General features: G+C 38.8%; 1 protein-coding gene across 1 annotated transcript; it reads left to right on the top strand.

The window, feature by feature from the left end:
- Positions 1–236: 236 nt before the first annotated feature.
- LOC101487415 (cyclin-Y) lies at positions 237–23040 on the top strand. The gene is made up of 11 exons (XM_012923060.3): positions 237–756; positions 13401–13475; positions 16711–16728; positions 17011–17045; positions 17188–17282; positions 17372–17407; positions 18258–18315; positions 18658–18777; positions 19204–19370; positions 19758–19920; positions 20671–23040. The coding sequence occupies exons 1-11, from the start codon at positions 603–605 to the stop codon at positions 20785–20787; spliced, it is 1038 nt and encodes a 345-aa protein (XP_012778514.1). The 5' UTR covers positions 237–602; the 3' UTR covers positions 20788–23040.
- Positions 23041–23437: the final 397 nt, after the last annotated feature.

Here is a 23437-nt window from a genome sequence, read left to right as displayed (position 1 = left end):
AAAACCTGCAAATGTCTATTTGCTTCTTAAAGATGGATCCATCTATTTAATGGTGGATTATTAAATTAAAGACAGACGCAGATAAATGGACCTTTCGACATTAGGGATTAAATACCATCATTAATTAACAATAATAAATCATTAAATCAGCTCTCTCGCCCCTTAGCCTCTCTCTTTGCTGTCTCATTTGTATCCACCCACTTGAACCGGAACCTTTTCTCGGGATTTACACCCTCCCCGTCGCTGTATCGCGCTGACAGCCAGCCTCAACACCGATCCACACATCACCGTGCGCCCGTCGTCGCTCACATCATCAGCGGTGCTGCACGGGATACTCCGGGTTGTACTATTCCTGTGGTAGCGGTGTAGGTCGGCCCGTTATTTACTCTGGCTTCTAGAGAAGTGTCATCTTTATCTCCCGTGACAGCCTCACCGTGGACACCAAAGACTGACAGCATCTGTGGGCGCTACGATGGATGCTTCAAGTGCGCTCTCGTGATCTACGCTCACCGGCTCGGTGGGGTCGTTTCAGCTTCCGTTTCAAACGGAAAGGATAGATTATATGCACAGCTCCTGCCTGTACGCGCAGTGAACGGGTAAAGATGGGGAGCACGACCTCTTGCTGCGTGTCTGGGAGCCCCAAGCTCCGCAGAAATGCCCACTCGAGGCTGGAGTCGTACCACCAGGAGTCGGATATGAGTAGGGAGGAGACGGGATGCAACCTGCAGCACATCAGCGACAGGGAGAACGTTGACGGTAAAAACAAAACAAACAAACAAAAAACCCTTTAAGGTGCCAACATTGCATTTTGCGCAATGACGATAAAAGATAAAAGTTTATGGCTGGTATAAATTTTTGGAATTAAACAAACAGCCTAATTGAAGCTAATTACACATATGTATAAATGAAATGCAGCTAATAATAACATGGAGTGAAACATTCAAATGTACCAGTTAGGTGCAGTAAACTAATGAAAATAAGTTATAATGAAAATGTTTTATTATTCCTGTGGGAAAGTTTTGAGCCTTTTCTATTCTGGTGACTCTGCTTAGTCTAAAGGCAAAAAGGACCCTCAAAACAACATAATAAAAAACACGTCACACCCATTTTCAAATCTTGAAAAATGAATCTGTAGCTTTCACATATCCACCTCTGCTCGCACTACTTATGTGTCAAAAAATACTGAATTGACTGCAGAGACATGTCAACCTTCAGTACAGCCGGGCACATGCATGGATCTGTGTGCATTTTCTTCTCATGTGGCACTGCAGAGAGATATGGAGCTGCAGAGAACATCCTGTCCGTGAGGGCAGGCGTCTTTGTGCCGGTCTTTGTTTTGCAAGCATGGTACGCAGCCCCCTCCACTGACACATGCTAATATGCATTACAATTGACCCATTCACGCTGGAAAGTGGCTACTAAATGGGCTGCCTATTTCCATCCAACAGCAAACCATTTCATATAAATGGTTTTTCTCAAAAACTGTACAAAATCACGTAAAGAGGTCGAATTTCCATGTTTACAGATGCATTTGACCTATTTTTTCCCCCTTTAGTCACTTTTAATTTATTTGACCTGCTCATCAAAGAGTTCTGAATCCTCTTCCACATTAACTGCATTCATGTTATACAGGATACAGCCTCATTATCTGTGCTTTTTAAAGAAGTCCCACATTCATAGTAGGTGCTCATTCTTAGTCATACATTTTGCCACTACTTGCTGGACAGCCCTGACACATCTGATAGCATCATCTTTCCTCTTTGCCATGTTTACAGTTCTGTGCTGATAAAGGATCTTCGCCCAGGAACACTTTGTACGGGTTATCATGTGAGGCGGGAAAAGAGGAAATTATTCTCACCTGCCGATCTAATCTTGTTTTAGATGTGTTGATTTCTTTTGCCAAATCTTTGCATAACTGCAAAGCTCAAGAAGAGCAGAAAACAACCCGAAAGAAGAAACATCTCAGCAGCACATTAGAAGAACCGTGTCTGTTGTCTTAAATCTGAGTGCACATGAATTAAAAACATTTGGAGCCATATTCCCTTACATATTTTGCTATAGGAAGCCTATTGACCTTCATTATTCACACTGAGTCAGCATGGTGAGAGACCTGCCTTTTATTGATCAGCGATGTTACTTCCTCTTGTAAAGATTCAACTTATGTTCTGCATGGTATTTGTGGAGACTACTGACTTGAGTGCTTTGCATTACAGCAGGGTAATGTTGATAATATATCTTCAGTATCTGTGACAAGGCAGCTTTAAGATCACTGAAAACATTGCATGGAGAAGTCGAAATCTCCCCCCCAATATGTTTTGGACCATTGCTTTAATCGGATGCATAATTGTCTGAGCGTGGAGGCAGATGCTCTTTCTAACGGAGAAAGAAAAGAGCCATGATGAAGATTCAGAGTCGACTGTCATTTCTGGTGAGGATAAAGATTACTCGCGCTGAGAGGCCGTCTGTCTCAGCGGTGCGGTGATTGAAACCGGAGCGTGTCTAATGTGTTCGGACTGTTATGAATTCACAGACAGATTAGTGGGCTTCATTAGAATCTGCAACATCAGAAAAAAAGAAAGAAGTCTTCGTCCCTTCCCAAAAAAGAGGCAGCTGTGAGCCTGTGTCAGAGCAGATACAAGAAGCCTCAAGGGACAGTTGATTGCCAAGAATTAACGCCTCAATTTAGAGCACGACATGCTGCTTTCAAATCATCGCGTGCCTCGTAGTGAATGGGCTGACTTTGCAGTATTAAATGGGAGTACATGTAGGGAGGTCAGGGTCAGTTATCGTTTTAATTTTTAATTAAAACAGAAAAATTGTTATCACCATTTTCCCAGAGCTCATCGTAACATCGTAAGATCGCGTTGTCTTTGTCGAAGCAGCAGATTTTCTTTGGTGTTTAATTTAATGTTGGATCTGACGGATCATTTGGCCATGAAATAACTACTATCCCTTGATTCTTGATACATCTGAATGAAGCTCGAAATGCTCTGATGTTGTTGGAGAAATGTGCTTTTTTTTCAGTTGTTGTTTCTCTCAGCTGACTTACAAACAACCAGCAATGCTGTCATCCATGCTTGTGGCTGTTTTCCTATGACTTTAGCAGGCTGATAGAATGTCTCAATTTTTAAAGCCCTTGACCGATTATTCTTCCTACTGAGCAAAAAGTTAGTTGTGCTTGAATTCAAAGTTCACAGAAATGAGAAAATGTTGTTTTGGTGCACAGAGGTTATCTGAGGATGTGCAGTGGTTTTCATCAGAGGCTTTCAAGCTGCTTAGAAGGGAATTAGAAGTTTTGTTTATGCAAACTGTTAGAGATAGATAAGAAAAGATCACCATGTTCCCCTGCATAGTAATCTTATCAGAGAAGATTTTTAGTAACAGTAAATAAAATTAATTTATTGAAATAATCTCACAGAGGAGATTACGTGTAATGTTTCTATCTTGAGTTTGTTATTATGGTAGGAAACCATAACTGTAATTAAATTTAAGCCCAGTTGCAATTATGGTTTCCTCCAATTATGAAAACAAGATAATCAAGAGAAAACCATTATTATACAGTGTTTGAGCTCTTTCTCCGACAGGCTTTGGCAGGCATAGTTCAGCCTGAGTTGTTTCAAATCACTTTGGTTTCGAGGAATCTGGAGAAGAACAACTAATACGAAAATCATGTTTGTTGAGTAATAATTTTATCTGAATTCAGATTTTTCTTTTTTGCTCGGAGGAAATTGCGTCTGACTTCTGTGTGTAGCGATCAGGAGAAATCCTAGACAATAAGAGAACTAGATGGATGTGAGAGAGGACCCAGAGTCTGGAAACGACGTGGTGGCGACTCAGTGATGAACAGAGGGTCTGAAGGGGAAGCGTGCTGGGATTGTTGAAGCTGGATGAGGGGCTCAGTGGTCACCAAATGAGAACAAATAGCCTATAGTGCAGGAAGACATACATAATCATAGAACTGGAAGGTCTTATAAATTATCTCCAAAGTATTAAAAAATGTTCAAAAAAGTATTTGAAGTAGAGATGTATGATTGTGCTTGGTCTATTAACTGAATAAAGTCCTCACGTAATTCTTTCCCCATGACATGAACTAGGTGAGTTGGCGTGAAACGACCAGATGCCTTTCTTGGAAATTCAGTTTGATTAAAATATCTTGATAGCTTGACTGATGTTTTTCCAGTGCCTCAACCTTAAACAGTTGTGTCTGAGTCAGTGTGGGCTATTATGTCACTTGGGGGATTTTAGTGTTAGAGTCCTGAAGTGACCTCCCAGCATGCTCTGTTTATAATGACAGATAAACGCTTCACTACATAACACCATCATTTCACTAACCTGGGACCTTGAATGCTGTCTTAAACTAAGCCGGTAGCTAGTTTCACAAAAGACAGCAAAGGAGAATTTCACTTGTTGCTATTTTGACATGCAAGGATGCATTTATTTTGGTGCAGTTCTCCTTACACTGGTTAGGAACCTACTTTCATAACACCAGTTTTAAAGATGAGCATGTCAAATGACACTGATTATTGCTGCTTTTTATCTTATTCACGCTGAACTGGCCCAATGCTCCTTCACATTTGTACTTTTTTAGCTGTTGTGATCTCACGAGGGATAAAGCTGGCTTAAAGCCTGAAATAGAAGCTAAAATGTTGAGAAACTGACATGTGGTTTGTGCTGTGAAAACATTCTGCATATATAGCGAGACACCAGTCCTGGAGGGAAAAGATAAAGAAAGTGAGAATGAGAGACAAAGCTGTCGCATGATCTGCCTTTCTTTGACAAAGCTGTCTGTGTTTCTCTATTAAAACAAGTCTTTCTGTTCCTGTAAGGCATCACACATCAACTCACATGCTTATATTTGTATGGGGGGTGGAAGGAAACAAAAATAAAATAAAATAATATATATATATACATACATACATACATACATACATACATACATACATACACATATATATATATATATATATATATATATATATATATATATATATATATATACATATATATATATATATATATATATATATATATATATATATATAGAGCTTAACTTCTGTCTCGCTAGCTTGCCCTGCGCTCAATGAATCTGCGTTCGACTACTCCGCCTAGGCTGCACTATCGAGCGCAGATCCACTGAGCGCTCCACACAGACAGCATCGTCAGAAGGAAAGTTGATAAAATAAATTAAAAGTTTGTATTGTTCGATACATATGCGTACCGAACCGAAAGCAGTGTGTGTGTGTGTGTGTGTATGTGTATGTATGTGTATATATATATATATAATTTTTTTTTTTTTTTTTTTTTTTTTTTTCTTTTTAAGATTTAGAGCAAATTAAGGTAGTCTGATGAACCTGGTGTTGTGGTAGTTTATTATGTTATCATTAAATATATATCTCCTAATGTAAAAGCAAATATGCATGTTTGTTACTCAAAGGCGTTTTACATTTATATCTACATAATCTACATCTATAAAATAGCAGAACATTTGTTTCCTTGTCCACGGCATGGCAGGTAAAGATCATGGTCGCTGTCATTTAGGTCTTAACACTGTCAACCAAGGTTCACACAAATGGTTAATTGAATAAAAGGATGAAAAGATGACAAGAAGGGGCAAAGGTTAAGTGCAGACAGACGTGGCTCTGCGACTTGACTTTGTGCAGGGCCATACAGCCCTAACTGAAATAAAGCCTCCTTTTGTTTGGGTTGTGTGCACTTGTGAAGTAATAATATGCTTAATCTTTTGATTTTGGCACTAGAGAGGTGAGTAGGAAACACTGAAAATCTAAAACCAAAAGCTTATCCTTTTACCAATTTACCTCCTTAGTTTTCTCTAAACCTCTATTTATTACTCGTAATCAACAGACACACAGTTTGTCTTTGTCTTCCAACCTTTTTCTCTTCTTTTATTCTGCCATACATTTTAATCATTGGGGCTCTTTCTATTGTTTCTCTTTTCTGATTTACACAGACTGAGAACAAAGCTACACAGACAGGCAAGACATGATTTCAATTTTAACTTCATTTTAAGCCAGTAGTGAGGTGTAACATTAAAAAAGGTAAAGTCAAGTCAGCTGATAATAAACCAGAGCAGTCAAATGAGACACACGAAGCTTATTCTCATAAAGAAGAGGACAGATGAGATGATATACTCAAACTGGTTTCTTGAACACGACAATGCGTTCACTGTGCTCAGATGTCCTCCACTGTTACCGGAGTTTAATCCAATATAGAGCCTTTAGGATGCGGTGGAACAGGATCCAGGATCATGGATATGCAGCCAATCTGCAGCAACAGTATGACAGCTGCGTCATGTCATGGACCAAAAATCAGTTTAAAATGCTTCCAGCAACTTTTTGAATCTATGACACAAAGAAATAGCTCCGAAGGCAAACTCCAGCCTAGTACTATCAACGTGTACCTAATAAAGTGTTTGGTGAGTGTATACTTGCACTGATGTCTAGAATGGAGCAACTGTGGAGAAAGATGACTGATCAAATGGTTAGTTAGTGTGGGAAGGGTACAGGGCAACAACAACAAGATAAATAAACTGGACCCAGGAAAATGAATACACCCACATCTTTAATTAAGTGTCTCATTATTACCACACATCCTTAAAAAAACCAAATCAGCTGCTCCTCATGTGCTCACAGCAGCCTAAACAAACAGCACATTTTGCCCTGTGAAGCTTTCTCATAAGAGGAAGAGGACTTATTTGTTTTATTGATGTAGACATGGGTGTGCCATCAGTAAATGAAACTTAGCCGGGAAACAGATTTTTAGTGCTTTTAGCAGCCAGTTCTGCTATAAAGCACATGCAATGCAAAAAGGTGTATAAATAGATATAAATTTACCAAATGGAAATTACGTTTGAAAAGTTGAGTTATAATTTTTATCTGAATGTCATTTTTTTTCTTCTTTTGCTTTGGGAAATGTCATCTGACTTCTGTGTGTAGAAATCAGGATTAATTCTTGACAATAAGAGGACTCGGTGGACGTCAGAGAGAGCCCAGGATCTGGAAACAACGTGGTGACGACTCTGACAAACAGTGCTGTAAAACACTGCAATGCAAAAAAAGTAGATAAAGAGATGAAAACAAATGAGAGTTTTCAGATGTTTTATTTCTATTTTCTCTTGAAATTGTGTAACAAAATTAAAAAAAAAAAAAACAGTAAGAAAAGTAACATTACAGAATATTGCTGAAGTGGCACAACATTCAATATATCCACTTCTTTCCACATCAAGAAGCATTACTATTTTTACGGCACTAGCAGTCATGTGTTTCCCCAGGGACATATGACTGGCTCAGCTCAACATGTTTGCAGAGCTGAAACGACTCAGATAAAGGAGTTAAAATATTCTAAAACAAAGAAAAAGATTACTAGGCACCCTTATTCTTCCTTTGGAGAAAAAAAGTCCATTCAGGTTGCTTTGAAGGAGAAAGTACTTGTTTGGCTTGCTGACTAGTAATGAGAGAGCAATTTGTCTGCCACTACACATCAAGACCACCTCATCCCACTAATTATCACTTCAAAAAGGTCTGCTTGCTTTGAGCTGCTGAGGCAGAAAACTCCTAAAAGACAGTCTCATTTAAATTAATGAGGACTTAGAGGAAGCTGTCAACTCTTGACTATAAAGCTAATCAGAATCAAAAGCACTTTCAAACTGACATGTCACCTGATTTTACCTTGTGACCGATCCCCTTCAAATTCTGCCAAGTCTTCCATGACACGTTTACTTATAATGGTTTTATCTTTCTTGCTGTAACTCATTTCCCAAACTAGTACTTATAGAATTTGGTCATTATTAAAGGAGGGAATAAATAAAAGTGTTACGATGAAGCAATATGCCAATACGTTTAGGTTCAGTCTGTGATATCTTGGCCTAAATGTGCAATTGATGCTACACGAAGCTGAAAATAAGGTTAAGCTCACTGCTTCGTGCATAGCTTCTTGACGAATCTCTCGTTAACCCAGCATGTCATGAAATACAGATCGAGGTGTACTGTACAATGAAGGTGTGATTAGCACTGGTTTTATTTATTCATTTTACTTTTGGTAAGGAGATTGTAGTGAATTTAAACACTCACCACTGGGAGTGTAATGATGCACAGTTATCTGCGAATGAGAATCCTAAAATGGTAAAAAAAAATTCAAAATTTAATTTACTAGCTGGACCCACATCCTTATTTTAGGATTGCCAGCGTTTTAAAGGCGAATGGCTTAATCAAGAATTGAGCTGCGGTTTGGGGAAAGCCTCGATGTGGACTGACGGCGGCTCCCGGGCCTGGCAGATCCCCGTGTGCTAACGAGAAGTGAAGAAGTGAAAGAATTGAAAAAAGGGGAGCAAGGGTGTGACATGAAAACAAGAACAAGCTTGTAGAACTGGGGGTCATATATAGATTAGATAAGACCCAGAAGGGGCGTGTTTGGAGGTGTGGTCCCAATCCTGAAAGTCAGATAATTTATCTCCAATAAATCTTACTTTATAACTTTTGTCCATAGTAGTCCCTATAGCATAACTGATGTGATTGTGTGTGTATACGTTTGTGCGTGTGCTTATGCTTAAGCTTATCAGTGCTTTCCCAGGGAGCCCCCCCCTTCTCTCCTGGGAATATGAAGCCATGTGTGTGTGCAAGTCCTGTTTGTTTAACTTGGTCTGATACCACTCAAAGCCAGTGGTCAGTGTGTGTGCGTTCAAATAGTGGATGGAATTTTGGAAAAAAAAAAACCTCTAAAACAAAACCAAAAAAATGAAAAAAAGGACCAAAAAAAGAAAACTAACTTAGAAAAGAATAAACTGCTCACACACTGCAGAACTCTAATCTTTTGAATTTAATGCATGTGCTGGTGTTGGACATTTTAAGAGTGCCCTCTCTTCACCACGCAATGAAAAGGCCTGATAAAGATGGTCAGCACCATCATAGATCACATTAATTGGCTGAGTAGGTTTAAAACATGTCTATTCAGGTGTATCAAAGATTATACTGTTAGATATTGTCTCAGGCATTATATATATCTTTTCTGGATTTGTCGAGATGTAATTCTTCACGTACTTGTTCTTATAAGTTTCCTTTTTGTTTTTCTAGTTAGTCTCATAACTCATGCAAAGACAATATGTATTACTCGCAGATGATTCATTTATTAACTGTTTTTCCAATGTAATACGTGGTTCTGTTTGAATATTATTATCACTGATCGCGGTCATATGACCTATCACAGTTTATTCAACATGGCGCCGCTCTGTGTTTCATTATCTGATGAAGAGCAGGTGTGTAGGAAACTTCATACTCTACTTGATGCAGAGTTTGGCAGTGTGCGAAATGTTTCCTGAGATGCTGGTACTCAGAAATCCCTTGCTCTGCTGTTTGAAATGTGGGTAAGGTCCTTCAGAAAGCGATTTCACCTCAGCATTTATTTATTATTAAACACATTCATGTACAGTACATGAATTTAGACAACGCTGCTAAGAGGAAAAAACAATACACATGACTGAACAGTGACCAGAATTACTCTCTGCATGGGAGCGAGTGAGTTTTCATGCTACCACAGACTCCAACAATAACAGTGGCATCACATTCATAACAGTGAACTTTAGAGCCTGCTCAGGCAGGCTCTAAAGTTAACAGAGGCAAAGCTGCTCTTAGTGTAGACATGGTCATAAGATAATAAGTCATGGGTGAAGCTTAAATGCCGCAATACAGATAAGAAGTAAAGTAAAATAAGTCAAAATGAATGTGTGAAGTAACTTTCAAGATAAACATCAGAATGTGCTTCACAAGAAGAACTCAATTTATTATTTAAAACTGAAAGTCATCCAATAAGATTTCAATTAATTAAAAAAAACAAACAGCCAATCTTAACTTGTCTGAACATTTAATAAATTCGTTTTTATATGGAAGGACCTATAAGTTTATGAGCAGTAACCCTAAACAGTAACCCTTAGCATCTAGATTCAGTGGTAAAACTAACATTATTAAAGGCATAAAAAATAAATATTTACCTTGAATGGATGAAAAGGACCAGAAGATTTTTGTTTTGCCTGAGCTTTTGGCTATTAGATAGAAAGTTGTTGGACTTAAAGAGCAGAATTGGAGAAATTATTAGCATTAATGTGTCCTTAAAACAAAACAGCAGTACATTGTTGCTGAGGCTGCAACATTCAATACTCCAAATATAACATGTACTTCTACAAAAATTGATGCATTAATACTTTTTGCAATAAATTTTCCTCCATAAGGTTTAAAAAGTAGCAAATCAGACACAGTGTTGGAAACAGTGTAGTGCAGTAGTGGACTGGCCTGTTAAAAGCATGGTGCCTGTTTTTAATCCATTATGTAAGAGTAGTGAGACAGACAGGTAAGTTTGCCAGCTGATAGGTTAGCTGAGCTCCTCCTGTTTCGGTGTGCCAAAGCAGACCACAACTCTCCGTTAAGTTTACTTGAGGTGGTGAATATCATGTGTCAACACATGACACCAGCTACTGTACACCCCGGGAAATCCAGCAGGTTGGCCTAGAGGGACCTAGAGGTCCTGTGAGATTGATTCAGAAGTGCTTCTGCTAGTCAAAAAACACTTCAAGGACCTTGTGAGACCAACAATGTTTAATGTTACATCATCTTTGAACCACAGAAACAACTAGAAAAGTGAAAGCGGTTGTCTCTCTGTGTCAGCCCTGTGTAAGGCTGGATACCAGTCTGCCTCTCACCCTACTGCAGCTGGGATAGGCTCCAGCCTCCCATCGACCCTGAATTGGAAAAGCAGAAGAAGATGGATGGATAGATTTTCTTTGCTATATTTTATAGTCCTGCTGACTAATGTGGCCTTGCCCCAGGCCTACTGGTTTCCTGGAAAGATTCTTGACTGTGGCTCCACCATTGTTCTCTATGCAGTAAAAAGCAGAGTTAGCTGTGTGTGACTGGAAGACTCAAACTGACGCATGCATCATATATTTGACACAGCAGTGGTACATTTGAGAAATCACTCCACCGTGATACAAAGGTATGTGTGTGTGTGTGTGGGGGGGGGTTCCTAATAGTAATAAATTGCAATAAATAAATTGCTAAGTCTGATCTTTATAGAAATGGCAGTATGACGTTGACATCCTGGGAACAGGTCAAAGTCTGTGATCACAAATGCAGCAAAGTGAGCGAAAAGTCAAACTACAGCTCTCATGCATCATGGCCTGACTAAAATATATTGTGAAAGGACTGCTACTTAATGCTTTCCTACTCTTTCTTACTACAAGCCTCATCCACCCACTCTCAAATACACAAACATGCTTTTCTTTCTTTTTTTATGTTTTAATGTGTTTTTTTGTCCCGTGTCGGTTGTCACTGGGATAAAGTTTATATATATATATTTTTGCACCCTTGTGCTTTCTTGGCATGCTTTCTTTTAAGTTTCAGACAAATTGAAAACCAGTTAAGCTACCATTTAAACTGCTCCTGACTACTGTTACATAAGGTGCTAACTTGACACAAATCTAATCCAAGCTGGGTCCATTCACCCTGGTGGATTTCAGAGGCTTTTGGCGAGACCAAATCACATGTGCAGCTGTATATTGTAAGAAAGCAGCAGAGGAAACAGCAGCACAGCCCGAACTAATTAGGAGATACCTAATTTGATTAATATTATTCTGGAATACATGAATAAAATGAATCGTTGATTAGCCTAACCTTTCGGCATCAACCAGTTCATCTGTTAATGCTGTTTTTTTCTAAGACTAGAGTTCATTTGAACTTCAGTTGTTACTTTATGGACAGAAAAAGCTTAAACTAAGCAGACTTGTATAACAGGCTTCTAGTAAATCCTACCTGCATCTTAGCTATTTTTACTTTTTATTTTATTGCACACAACAGGAGGTGTTTGTCAAAGTCTGCTGTTTTGCAGAACTGCTGTAATAAGTGAACGTTGTTTCTCCCTGTACAAAACTATTCAAGCAATTTAATTTGTTACTGTAATTGTTATGCAGTGTCACAGCTGTTTTGTTCTCATTTTAATTTACCAGCAGTCATTCGTAGTCCAGCAGTTGCTGGGGCTGGGACAGATGATCAACCATGTGTCCCTCTTGCTGTCTGCATTATAATCAAATAGTCTGGATTTCAATCTGGGGCTTTTCCTGTCGTATTGTAGGAGACTGCATGCCGGGAATGTTTAAAAGCTGACATCACCAAAAACAGGCTCATAAAATGTTTCCAATTTGTTGCAGGACACTACAGGATTTGTAGTGACGAGTTAAGTGAATAATAGCAGATGCTGTACTTGTATCATTTTTGGTGTTGCTTATTCAATTTTGTCATCTGACTTCAATTACTCTCAAATATTTATGCACATGATTGATACGCACGTGATTTCGAATGCCGGGATTTGTTTTTAGATGTGCTGGGTGTGGAAATGATCGCTCGCTGAAGAGAGAAAGCTTCTCACTCATAACAACTGTGCTCTCTGTTGTCAGAGTAGCTGATGTTATCGGCAACGAACAAGGCATGAAAGGATTTTCTGGCATCTGTTCTGAGTCCTTCTGCTGTATAATATGCGTGCACAAATGCCTCGCTGGCCCATGCCTTTAGGCCATGATGCAATCCAGATTAGCTCTGGATGGGAATGATTCATGCCCGGATTTATTAGAGTAGAGGAACAAAAAACAAAACAAAAACCGCACACAGACTTACAAGAGTAACGCCTGTGATTTAAATCAGACTAAACTAGTCATCCTTTATGAGCGAGTCTTCTTATTTGCTGGTTTCTCTGCCACTATAAAAAAGGAGCCCGACCAGAGGTGTGTTATATTGATGACTGCTTGTCGGCCAATGGTGCACGGCTGATTGCCAGAATTTTGGCAAGGAGGTGAAACGTGGATAGAGGGAGAAAATATTACAATTCATTTAAAAATGCAAAATATGAGCTTGGAGGAGCGAGTGCTCTCTGAGCAGCCTTTTAGTTTAATTTCATTTGCAGTATTAGGCATCTGTAGGAATCTATAGTCCTATAACATGTAAGTATTTGCATGCTAATATATTGATAATAATATCAGTTTATACACCAAAGTTGGTTAAACTTGGTAATGTAGTAGATCACACATTTGACTAACAAGCAAAAGATCCCTCCTGGGAGGAGACGCACATCCTTTTGGGGTTTGCCTCATGAAGGGCGTCCTGCATAGAAATCTACAACGTGAAACATGCAGGGCTACCTGCTGTGGGACCCCATTGTGAATCCGCTAAAAGTAGTAGCCTTGGTTTAGCATTTGTGCAAATTAAACACAACATATGTCTGGAGCATGTGTGAATGCTGCACTGAAAAACATTGTGTTTTTTCTACTGTCGTGTTTTTTGGTTTTTTTTGCTCATCTTTGATATTTCAGGAAGGCGTACATATTCTTTGCTCTTTGTTTTTGACAGAGTTGAATATGGAGTACAATCCATCAGACCATCCACGGGCGAGCACAATATTCCTCAGCAAATCACAGAATGACGGTGAGTGGCTTGGTTTTATAGAATTTCACATAACAGGAAATTTGTCTGTTTATTAGGGTTTTTCGGTTCTGGTAATTAAATAATTTAATCACATTTGATACTCACTTGAGAAAGAAATATAGAGAAGGTCAGAAAGAGTTGCATTGTGTCTTTTTATAGATCTAGAGGAAGCATATGATAGGATGCCAAGAGACAATCTGTGGTACTGCATGAAGAAGTCAGGCAGCAAGACAGTGGTGAGGTGTATGATAGCAATGACAGATGGGTTCAAGGTGGGCGTGGGATTCAATTAGGAATTGGCTGCGAGTCCCTTTTTGTCTCAATTGTTATGGACAGGTTGACAGATGAGGGTTAGTCGGGAGTCTCCGTGGACTATGATGTTCACAGACAACATTGTGATCTTTAGTGAGAGTCAGGATCAAGTGGAAGAGAGCCTGGAGAGGTGGAGGTATGCAGTGGAGAGAAGAGGTTTGAAAGTCAGTTGTTATTGAAGGTAGATGTGTTCAAATACCTGGGGTCAAACATCCAAAGCAACAGAAAGTGCACAAGAGAGGTAAAGAAGAGTCTGCAGGGAGGGTGGAGCCGGTGGAGATGAGTTTCAGAGGTGATTTATGACAGAAAGACAGCAACAAAAGTGAAAGGAAAGAAATACAAGATGGAAGTGAGACCTACGATGTATGGTTTGGAGACGACGGCAAGAAGACAGGAGGTGGAGCTGAACATATTATGATTTCCAAGGACGATGAATGTGGAGATGCCAGACAAAAAAGAGACGAGGAAGGCCACAGAGAACATTCATAGATGTACTGAAGAAGGACATGTAGAGGGTTTGTGTGACAAGGAGCAATGTTAGGACAATGTGAGACAGAGACAGAAGATCTGCTGTGATGATCCATAAAGGGAGGAGCTGAAAGACACGTAACAGGTTTCCAGTGTTTATTTTTGATGTAATTATATACAAAAAGACAAAAACCCAACATTTAGAAAGCACAGTTTGCAAAAAACATACAGATAGTGTTGTATATTTCAGAACACAGTTTTGGCTTTATTGACGTTAGCCTGACACGCTGCACTTCCTGTTATCAGCACTGCAAGTTGCTCAAATGCAGTCACAATAAAGAGGGTGTGGGGAAAAGTCTGGACACGTAAATGTTTGCAGCCAGCTGAATTTGTGCTGTTGCATTAAGACTTTTAGCTTCCTGTTGGGGAAAGCTTGCACATATAGAGAGAAAGTGTTACTAAGATCCATTAACGTCCCAGCATGAGATTGTTGTTGTTGCTGGAATTTCAGAAACAACTAAGGATGCTTGCTTTTTATTGCTTTTTAATATTTTATATTGAATTGAATTTCTTTTTGTACGAAGCGTATGAACTTGTTCATGTAGAGAACATCCAAGTGACATTTGATTAATGTTCCTCCTCCAAACAAAGAAGGAATAAAATGATGTGAGATGTGAGTTTCTTTTAAAATACAATCATTGCTTAATATCTGCAACATTTAGAAACAAACTCCATCTTTTTTGTGGCTTTAAACAAAAAAAAAAAATGGTGCTTTTATAGCTTTCTTTTCTGAAGTCAAAGAATCCCCTAAAGACATCAGTGTTAAATAAATTATACTTGCTGATATTGCTCATGTAGTCACAGAGTGATGTAAGCCTTTGTGCCTCTGAGCTGTTTTATTATCCAGAAATGCTCCAAATATAAAAGCAGTGTTTGCAATTTGTTTTTAACTCTGTCTGCTTTTGGTCTTTTCATATTATCTCTTGTACTAAAAATACGATGCAACACTAGCTCTATCCTTTAATACAGGAATGAGCCTCAACCAAGTCTCAACCAACACCTCATTTCTTAATATTTAGTTAGAAAAATGCAAACAACATGCAGCATTTTACTGAAAGGTGCAAATTCACATTGAAATACAGGATGTAAGACAAAAACAGAGTTTGTGCTATTCAGTGTGCTTGAAAGCCAATGTTTGAATATTTGACCACCTTTATTCTTCAGCACAGCCTAAACTCGCTTTAAGTGGTGTTAAGTGGAACCCAAGTTCCCTGAAGGATATTACAAAAGGCATCTTTGGATATTGGCTGCCTTTTGTTATGTTTGTTGTCCATTTGTCATTGCCCCTTTTCCTCTTTTTGGGAATGACCTTGTTGGCATGGGCATAACTTTGTGCTGAACATTAGGGGGGGGGGGGGGGGGGGGGGGGGGTCAAGATCTCTGTCTAAATAAATAAATAAATCTGGGTAAATTCCCAGATGATTAAACATGCAACTATTTTGCTGGTAATACCTGAAATGAGTAAAGAAAATCAACAGCCTATTTATGCAAGATAGTTCATAATTTTATTGAGGGGGTTACATTGGTTGGGTCTGATTATTGGGGGGGTCATAACCCCCCTAACCCCGCTGAAAATTACGCCCCTGCTTGTTGGTGCAACACTACAGTTTTATTACTGCGTGTTTCTCAGTTTCACCTAAAATGAGAACAAATTATGCGTTTTTGTAACAGACTGCTACTAACAATGTGCCTACAGATACAATTTAAAACTGGTTTATACAGGAAAATCATCATTATACAAAGGCTGAACTAAAAATGAGCGACAACACAGCAGCCAGTGTCTAAAGACAAGAAAAAAGACCTTTAGAAGGACTGGAAAACTATTGCCTGAGGCCACTTTAAAAGAATTACACATCTGTCTCCTTGAAAGCAAAATATTAAGAAATGAGTGATGGCTCATGACTGCACAGCTCTGTATTTTGTTTAAAATTCATAGTACTTGGCTTATGAGCATAAAAATGTTGGACAAGTTCTTCAGCTGCTTATGACAGATTGCTTTTGCAGTAGAAGCTTACTTAAAGAGTGATCTTTTTGTCTCAGGTACTTATTTTAGTACTAAAAGTGCTGACACTGTTCCCAGAGAAAAGCCAAAATGTGTGACACAAGTGAGACAAAAAGCAACAATAAATGACTTTATCAGAGATTTCCTCTTTTGTAAGGATTTATTTTGACCCCTTAGATGTATCTCACGACCCTCAGGGATGCCCTCACTGTTATCAGAACCCAAACCATATTAGAATATTTAGGCATTAACATGGTGACATTAGAAATGTTTGTTTGATGATCATTTATGAGGACGTTTTGCTTTGCCCTACAATGTATGCCATTTGTTTCTTTAAATGAATCAGTGACTCTCATGCAAAGAAATAAGGCTGTTGCTTCCTCTTTTTTTCAGAGGTAGCATACAGGACTGGTGAGTAGTGTAACTTTGTCTCCATCTAGTGGCAAAACTGCACATTTCCGCCTCTGTGTCGCAGCTCACTCTTTACTTTTACCCTTTAACACTTCCTTTAACTGTCTTTTCTCAGCAATTTATTGCAACCTTTTTTGCTAGCTGCTATTAACACTTTGCTAATAGTGTTTAGTGTGTTTTACAGTGTTTTACATTTGGTGGGCTTTGTGTTTGGCTTTTTTTTTCCTTCTGGCATTTTAGGAAAAATTACAGATGTTGAATGTCTTCTATTTATTTTTACAGTGCGGGAGAAAAGAAAGAGTCTCTTCATCAATAATGTGAGTGCACAGATTTTTCTGCTATTTTTTTCTTCTTCTTTATTCTTTTTGTGCACATTACCCTTGCATGCTATAGATGACACCAAAACATGTGAATTCTAATAACAGTCTTTTGTTTGTGTGTGTGTTTGTGTATTTGTAGCACGGAACTTTGAGGCGCAAATACAGCTCCTGCTCCACCATCTTCCTGGATGACAACACAGTCAGCCAGCCCAACCTCAAATACACCATCAAATGGTTGTAACACCAGGAAGGAAACATTTGTATTTTTTTTTTAACCTACATGCTTTTCTGATATTATTATAAACATTTCTTTCTGTCTACAGTGTAGCATTGGCAATATACTACCATATAAAAAACAGGTAAGGATTCTCATGTTACCTAAAGACTGCCAGTTAATATCTGGGCATCTGATATCAAGGACAATATATTCAGTTTATCCCAAAATCTAAAGGCAGAACTGCTGCCTATTCTGAATGGTTTATTTGTGCTTCTCTTTGTCTTTTTTAAGCTTTTTATGATGAATGCACAAAATTACATCTAAAATTCAGCACAGTTTGAAGTCTGTACTTATGTTTAATCTTCTCAAAGTGTCAAGGGTGTCTGGACTGTTGAAGGATTCAATGTGAGGGATGCAAGACATAAGAGTTATCAGAATAAAACAGGATGAAGAACTTCTAGAACTGAAACAAGAATGCACTAAAGAATAACTAAGAACAAACTAATTCAGGAGGGAAAAAATAAGGACGTTGCTAAACAAAATCTGGAAACCAAAACAGAAATCTAAACTTCAAGAATAACACGTAAAGAATTCCAAACCCCACGTAATGACAAACGGCAGGACCTTGACGAGTGTATACTTCTGTGACAGTGATCTGTGTTTTTGGATTTAAGGAAGCTTCAAACTGTTCAGACTCTTCTTGAAACTGTTTCAGTTGCAGTGATCTTTATCCATAACGTAGCCATAATAGTCTACTTTAAAATAGTTAATATGTATCTCTTTACCCAAAACTCCATGGCATTTACAGTTTGTGAACATCTCTGTTTTTGCTACGGTAGTAGCTCACTGTGGCTAGCACACTGAAGCGTACCCTGCCTTTCGCTCTGTGATAACTAGAATAGGCTCCAGGCTCTTTGACCCTGGATTGGATGAGTGTTTGAGAAAGTGGATGGATAGAAGACGGGAAAAATAAATGTTTTATTCCTTTTCAGAGATGCAGACGGTGGGACGCTATTAGATATCTTTGATGAGAGGCTTCACCCTCTCTCGGTAAGATAAGCGATTTCATTTTTAAATCTGTTGACTATCCTGCTGCTTGTTTTGACAAACCTGTGTCAGATGTTCTGTTGTATTTTTAATGCACCTTGGTAGACTCTGGTTCTATGTGTTAAGATTTTTTTGTCTCCCATTTTAAACCCTTTATTTTTGCTCTCTGTTGCTTCATTTTCACTTGCGCACTTTTCTTTATGTCTTGTTGTCTTTCTCACCCTACTCTCTGTTTTGGCTTTTCTTCCTCCTCGCAAAATTGTCATCCACCATCATCCACTTTTCTCACTTTGCCTGATGGTTGTTCTTCTTTTATCCAATCTCTGCCTCCCTTCATTTATCCAGAAATCAGAGGTTCCACCGGACTACAATCAACACGATCCGGAGCAGAAGCAGATTTACCGTTTTGTCAGGACACTGTTCAGTGCTGCTCAGCTCACTGCTGAGTGTGCAATTGTCACACTGGTGAGGCTTATTTATTTGTGTATTGCCATTAAATAATGCATAAAAAAAAAAAAAGGTATCTTCATGACACTTTGCCCCCCTAAGGTGAGATAAGATGGACCTTTCAGTTGTGCGCACACAGTTTGTGTTTAGGCCCCCGGGAAATTGCAGCCTGATATGTTCCGACAACCCAGGCATGTGTGCAAATTGTTGATGAGACTATGCATCATAACTACTGTGATGCATGTGACTATTGTGGGCTCTGAGAGATCAGTGATGAATGTAGTTTGTCATACAGGGGGAAAAAACCCCCCAATTGTTTACCTCCCAACACTATTAGTTAGATCAAATCAGGTTCTGTTAGTAAACTGTTTTTTCCATGTTAATGATTATCTGCTGCTTTAATTTTCTATCTAGTTTTCAGTCTTTATCCATGTGATTGTGCAGGTTTATCTGGAGAGGCTCCTGACCTATGCAGAGATTGACATCTGTCCAGGAAACTGGAAGAGGATCGTTCTGGGTGCTATCCTGCTGGCTTCCAAAGTCTGGGATGATCAAGCTGTCTGGAATGTCGACTACTGTCAGATTCTCAAGGACATCACAGTAGAGGACATGTGAGTGATTAGCATTAAGGATGGGAATGGTCTTGAAATTTAGGATTTTATTCGAGGTTTAAGGTTTGATTTGGGAGTCGGTTGGGGACTGGGTCAAAATTTTAAAAAAGACAGAAAAGAAAAACGACAAGCAGCAAGAAAAACCGAAACGATGCTCATGAGATTTGGTGTGATAAGCTTCTTCATCAAGTCATGGATTTAAATCCTCAAGGTTTCAAACAAATACATAAAGAGAATGAAAGACTCAACAACACCTAACTTTGAACTTTGAAAGATGATTTGTGATTTCAAGGAGCCGTTTTTTCTTCTTGATATCACAAAGAAAACATCTTTAAAAAGTCACTGGGGGAGTGCACTGACACAGAAATTGTATGATCATGCGACCAGGAACGAATTGGAGCGACAGTTTCTGGAGCTGCTGCAGTTCAACATCAACGTGCCGTCCAGCGTCTACGCCAAGTACTACTTTGACCTGCGATCTCTCTCAGAGTCGAACAACCTCAGCTTCCCCCTGGAGCCGCTCAGCAGGGAGAAAGCTCAAAAACTGGAGGTGAGACGTCACCGTTAAGGTTTCCATCCGAATTTTTTTTCTTTCTTTTCTATCCATCAAATTACTACATTTTCCCCTTGATTAGTAATCGATGAAAATAAAGAAACTCAAAGCCAATAAATATAGGAGTTATAAATTGTTCCAGATTGTAACAATTCAGCTTTGCCCGATTGCCACCATTATTTCTCAGGGTTAGCAACATAGAGAAGGGAACTAAAGGGATAAGTCAAGTACTGCATTTATTAAAACTAGTTAACTAAAAAGAACCAATTATGTAGCGTGGAGAGACTTTGCTCCTGTAGAGCCTGCTGGCTGTAAGAGACTGTGCATGTCGGAGGTGTCACTGACTGATCAGGGCAACTAATTGCTGATTGGGCTTTCAATTTTGTTTGTATAGCGCCAAGGTGCTTTATTTTGTAAGGTAAAGACTCCACAATAATACAGAGAAAATCCCAATAATCAGACGACCGTCTACGAGCAAAGTACTGGGCAACAGCAGGAAGCAAAAACTCCCTTTTAAGAGGCCGAAAGGAAGAAAAAAAACAAGTTTAGCAGGATAGGACAATTACCTTTACAGATCTTCCGGTGTATTGAAAATGTGTAAAGGGGCGTCAAATTGCACTATTTACTTTTAAACAAGATTTGAAAAGTTTTCTAGAAACTAAAACGTTAATGCTTCAATCACATTAAAGCCCTGCACGCAGCCAAATGACAACGATATCTTAAAATTCCTTTATGCCCTTTTTGCAGGCCATCTCCAGGCTATGTGATGACAAGTACAAAGACGTGCGGAAAGCTGCCAGGAAGCGCTCGGCGAGCATGGACAATCTATGCGGGATCCGATGGGTTCCTGCAATCCTCTCTTAACCACTAATATGCTGTCATATAGTGAAGAGTGACATCGTGCTACAGACGCTGCCTGAAGGAGAAAACGTGTGTTTGTGCTCAGTGGAAGTGTGTCAGTGTGAATGGACCCAGGATGCAAAGCTACATTCTGGAACAGCGAGTGTAACCTGGCACCATCCAATGGACCTGGAGTCAAGAATCGCAAACTACAGTTTAAGCGAACAAGACGTGTTTCTACTTTAACTTAATGCCTTCATAGTGCCTCGATATTTTTGTACTGTAAGAGGGAAGGGAGTTACTGGTTGCCACGTCAACCATTCAAAGACATTCGGAGACAACTCTAGTTTTGGAGTATAAAGGAAATCCAGGACAAGACAAAGGTCTGAAACTTTTGAGGACATGGCATTGTCAACCTGTCTCAATGTAAAAAGTCTCAGTTCGGCTTTCTGGTTTTGTCCAGACAAATCTCTCGGTTTTAACTAGCTTCAGAGATTCTAAATAACCTGTCTTTCAGATAACCCTGCGTATTATTTATTTATTTTCTAAGTACTTTTCAACATTTTCAACTGTGTTTGGCAATTAGTAGTGTAGCACAGGACTTTCTACTGGTTATTTATTTCTTTGATGGGAGTAAGAATAATAAAGATTTCTTCTCTGGAAATATTCAAGGTTTACAGTTCTAGTGTACCTCTTTATGCTCAGGTAGTCTGGTTGATATGTCGATTGACTGTAATGCTCCTCATTTCAGTTATTGGGAGGATAAATGAGATTAGATAATGAAATAAACACCATAGAAAGAAAGGGCTAGAATACATTTAAAGTATCCCTATAGATGTATCAGTATAGCAAAAATCACCAGGTTTTCCTTCAGTAACATGACTCCACCAATTCAAAAGCAGGAGACAGCACGACCCTCTGCTGACATCTAGTGGTTATTTGAGGTGTTGCAGAAAAAGGCTGCCAGTCCAGGGTAGGACTGGACGAAGTTACGTGTTACCTTACGTGTTAACATTACTTCGAAAAAGTATCTGCAACACATGTTTCAGAGAAAATGTTTCCTATTATCCCAAATAATCCACATTTCTTGCGGTGAACCGTCTTTATAGACGTTGTAGTCAAATTATACACAGTAATTTTTGTTACTGGCTGAATGGGGAAAAAAAAGAGAAAAGATAGGTGAAAAGATGGAAAGTTGTTTTGTACTGAACATTTATTTAACAAAACAATATCCATTTACTGTCAAACTCAAATGTGCTGTTGCTACTTAACAAAATGTTTTATAGTCAAGTAAAATTTAATGTCTAACTTCAAACAAAGAGAATGACATAACTGGTCTGATAAGTGCACTGACCACTGGATGCTGATCTATTGCAGATGTGAGGAGGCTACCCAACATTCCTTTGTTTATATATGTTCAGTATTATAGCATTACTGACTGTATATATCACATTTACTGTTCATCTGGAAAATCTGGTAAAAAGCCCCGGTCTCATGAGCTTCATGCTCAGTGTATCCTACCCTGGCTACTGTCTTTATTACAGTATTAACATGTTCTTGGATGGATGCTTGAAGGACTTGCTGACATGTCTGGGTTAAAGGGTTTCTGTTTTGCAACTTCTCAAACCCTGTGAAACCCAAAGTTCCTCAAATATAGGGGTAAGCCAAAAAAAGAGAGCCGTTTTCCTTGTGTTTGATGAGGTCATTTTTGTAGTTATACAAGTTTTCACAGGACATGTTAGTAAGATAGCACGCAACTAAATAACAATATGAACCAAAGAAAAGTGTATTAATTGTATGACTGCAACTTCACAAATATCTAATGCCTCAAATCCCACAAAGTTCTTCTCTCATACCCCAAAATATTTTTTTTTATTAGAAGCACAGTAAACACAGGTCTTATCTACTAGTTATGTATGATTGGTAGTCTTTGATCATCAACAACGTGTCCTTGATAAAGGGTGTCTTGAATCCCTGTGTTTAATCATGACAAGCTAGTACTACTGCTTAATCTTTAAATTTCCACTCACCTTTAAAAACTTTGTTTTGTAATTTGGTTTTTCTCATTTGGGCAAGATATGAATTTTTCCATGTTTCTTTTCACCTCAGTGTCTCAACGCTAAAGCAGTAAAATATAGAAATATAGTGTAGTTATTTTGGAAATTAACTTTGTACAGTGTGTAAAGAGTTCAAAAACTGAAACAGGTTAAATTTAAGTTATTTATGGATGTGACTGATTTGTGTTTTTAATTAAAACAAAATATTCTCGTTTGATAAGTCGTTGTCCTTTAATTATTTTTTATGTTTTTATGGTCATGTTATAATTATGCTTCTGGTGTTATCTAATTAGTATCAAATTAATTATTTTGTGGTGTGACTGCCTGTTTCACTTTAGCGGATGATTAACAGATAACAAACCTGGCCATGTGTGAGTGTGACGGCCAGTTTCCAGTAAAGTTGACTTGTACCTAGACATCCCAACAATGCTTTGATGGCAGCACGGTAAGAATAGCTCTCTCCGCAGGTCCTGTGCTCTGCAGACAGGGTAAGAGGCACTATCAGCGCGTTAGAGGTCAGTGTGTTTAGTGGGAAGCGCTGACGATCAGCATTGTGATTTTAGAAGCAAGTTAAAGGAGAGAGCAACTCGGGGGACATCACCTCGAAACATCATCAG

This window comes from Maylandia zebra, linkage group LG18, assembly GCF_041146795.1.
Source record: "Maylandia zebra isolate NMK-2024a linkage group LG18, Mzebra_GT3a, whole genome shotgun sequence".
Taxonomy (NCBI): domain Eukaryota; kingdom Metazoa; phylum Chordata; class Actinopteri; order Cichliformes; family Cichlidae; genus Maylandia; species Maylandia zebra.
Note: the sequence above shows the minus strand (reverse complement) of the source record. Positions and strands in the feature narration are given on the sequence as shown.

Bases quoted from the DNA above. Each gene is read 5' to 3' on its own strand.
- LOC101487415 (XM_012923060.3), top strand. From the start codon at position 603: ATGGGGAGCACGACCTCTTGCTGCGTGTCTGGGAGCCCCAAGCTCCGC. The intron at 17,046-17,187 runs GTGAGTGCACAG...GTGTATTTGTAG, and splicing joins AGAGTCTCTTCATCAATAAT to CACGGAACTTTGAGGCGCAA. The intron at 17,283-17,371 runs GTTGTAACACCA...TTCTGTCTACAG, and splicing joins CTCAAATACACCATCAAATG to TGTAGCATTGGCAATATACT.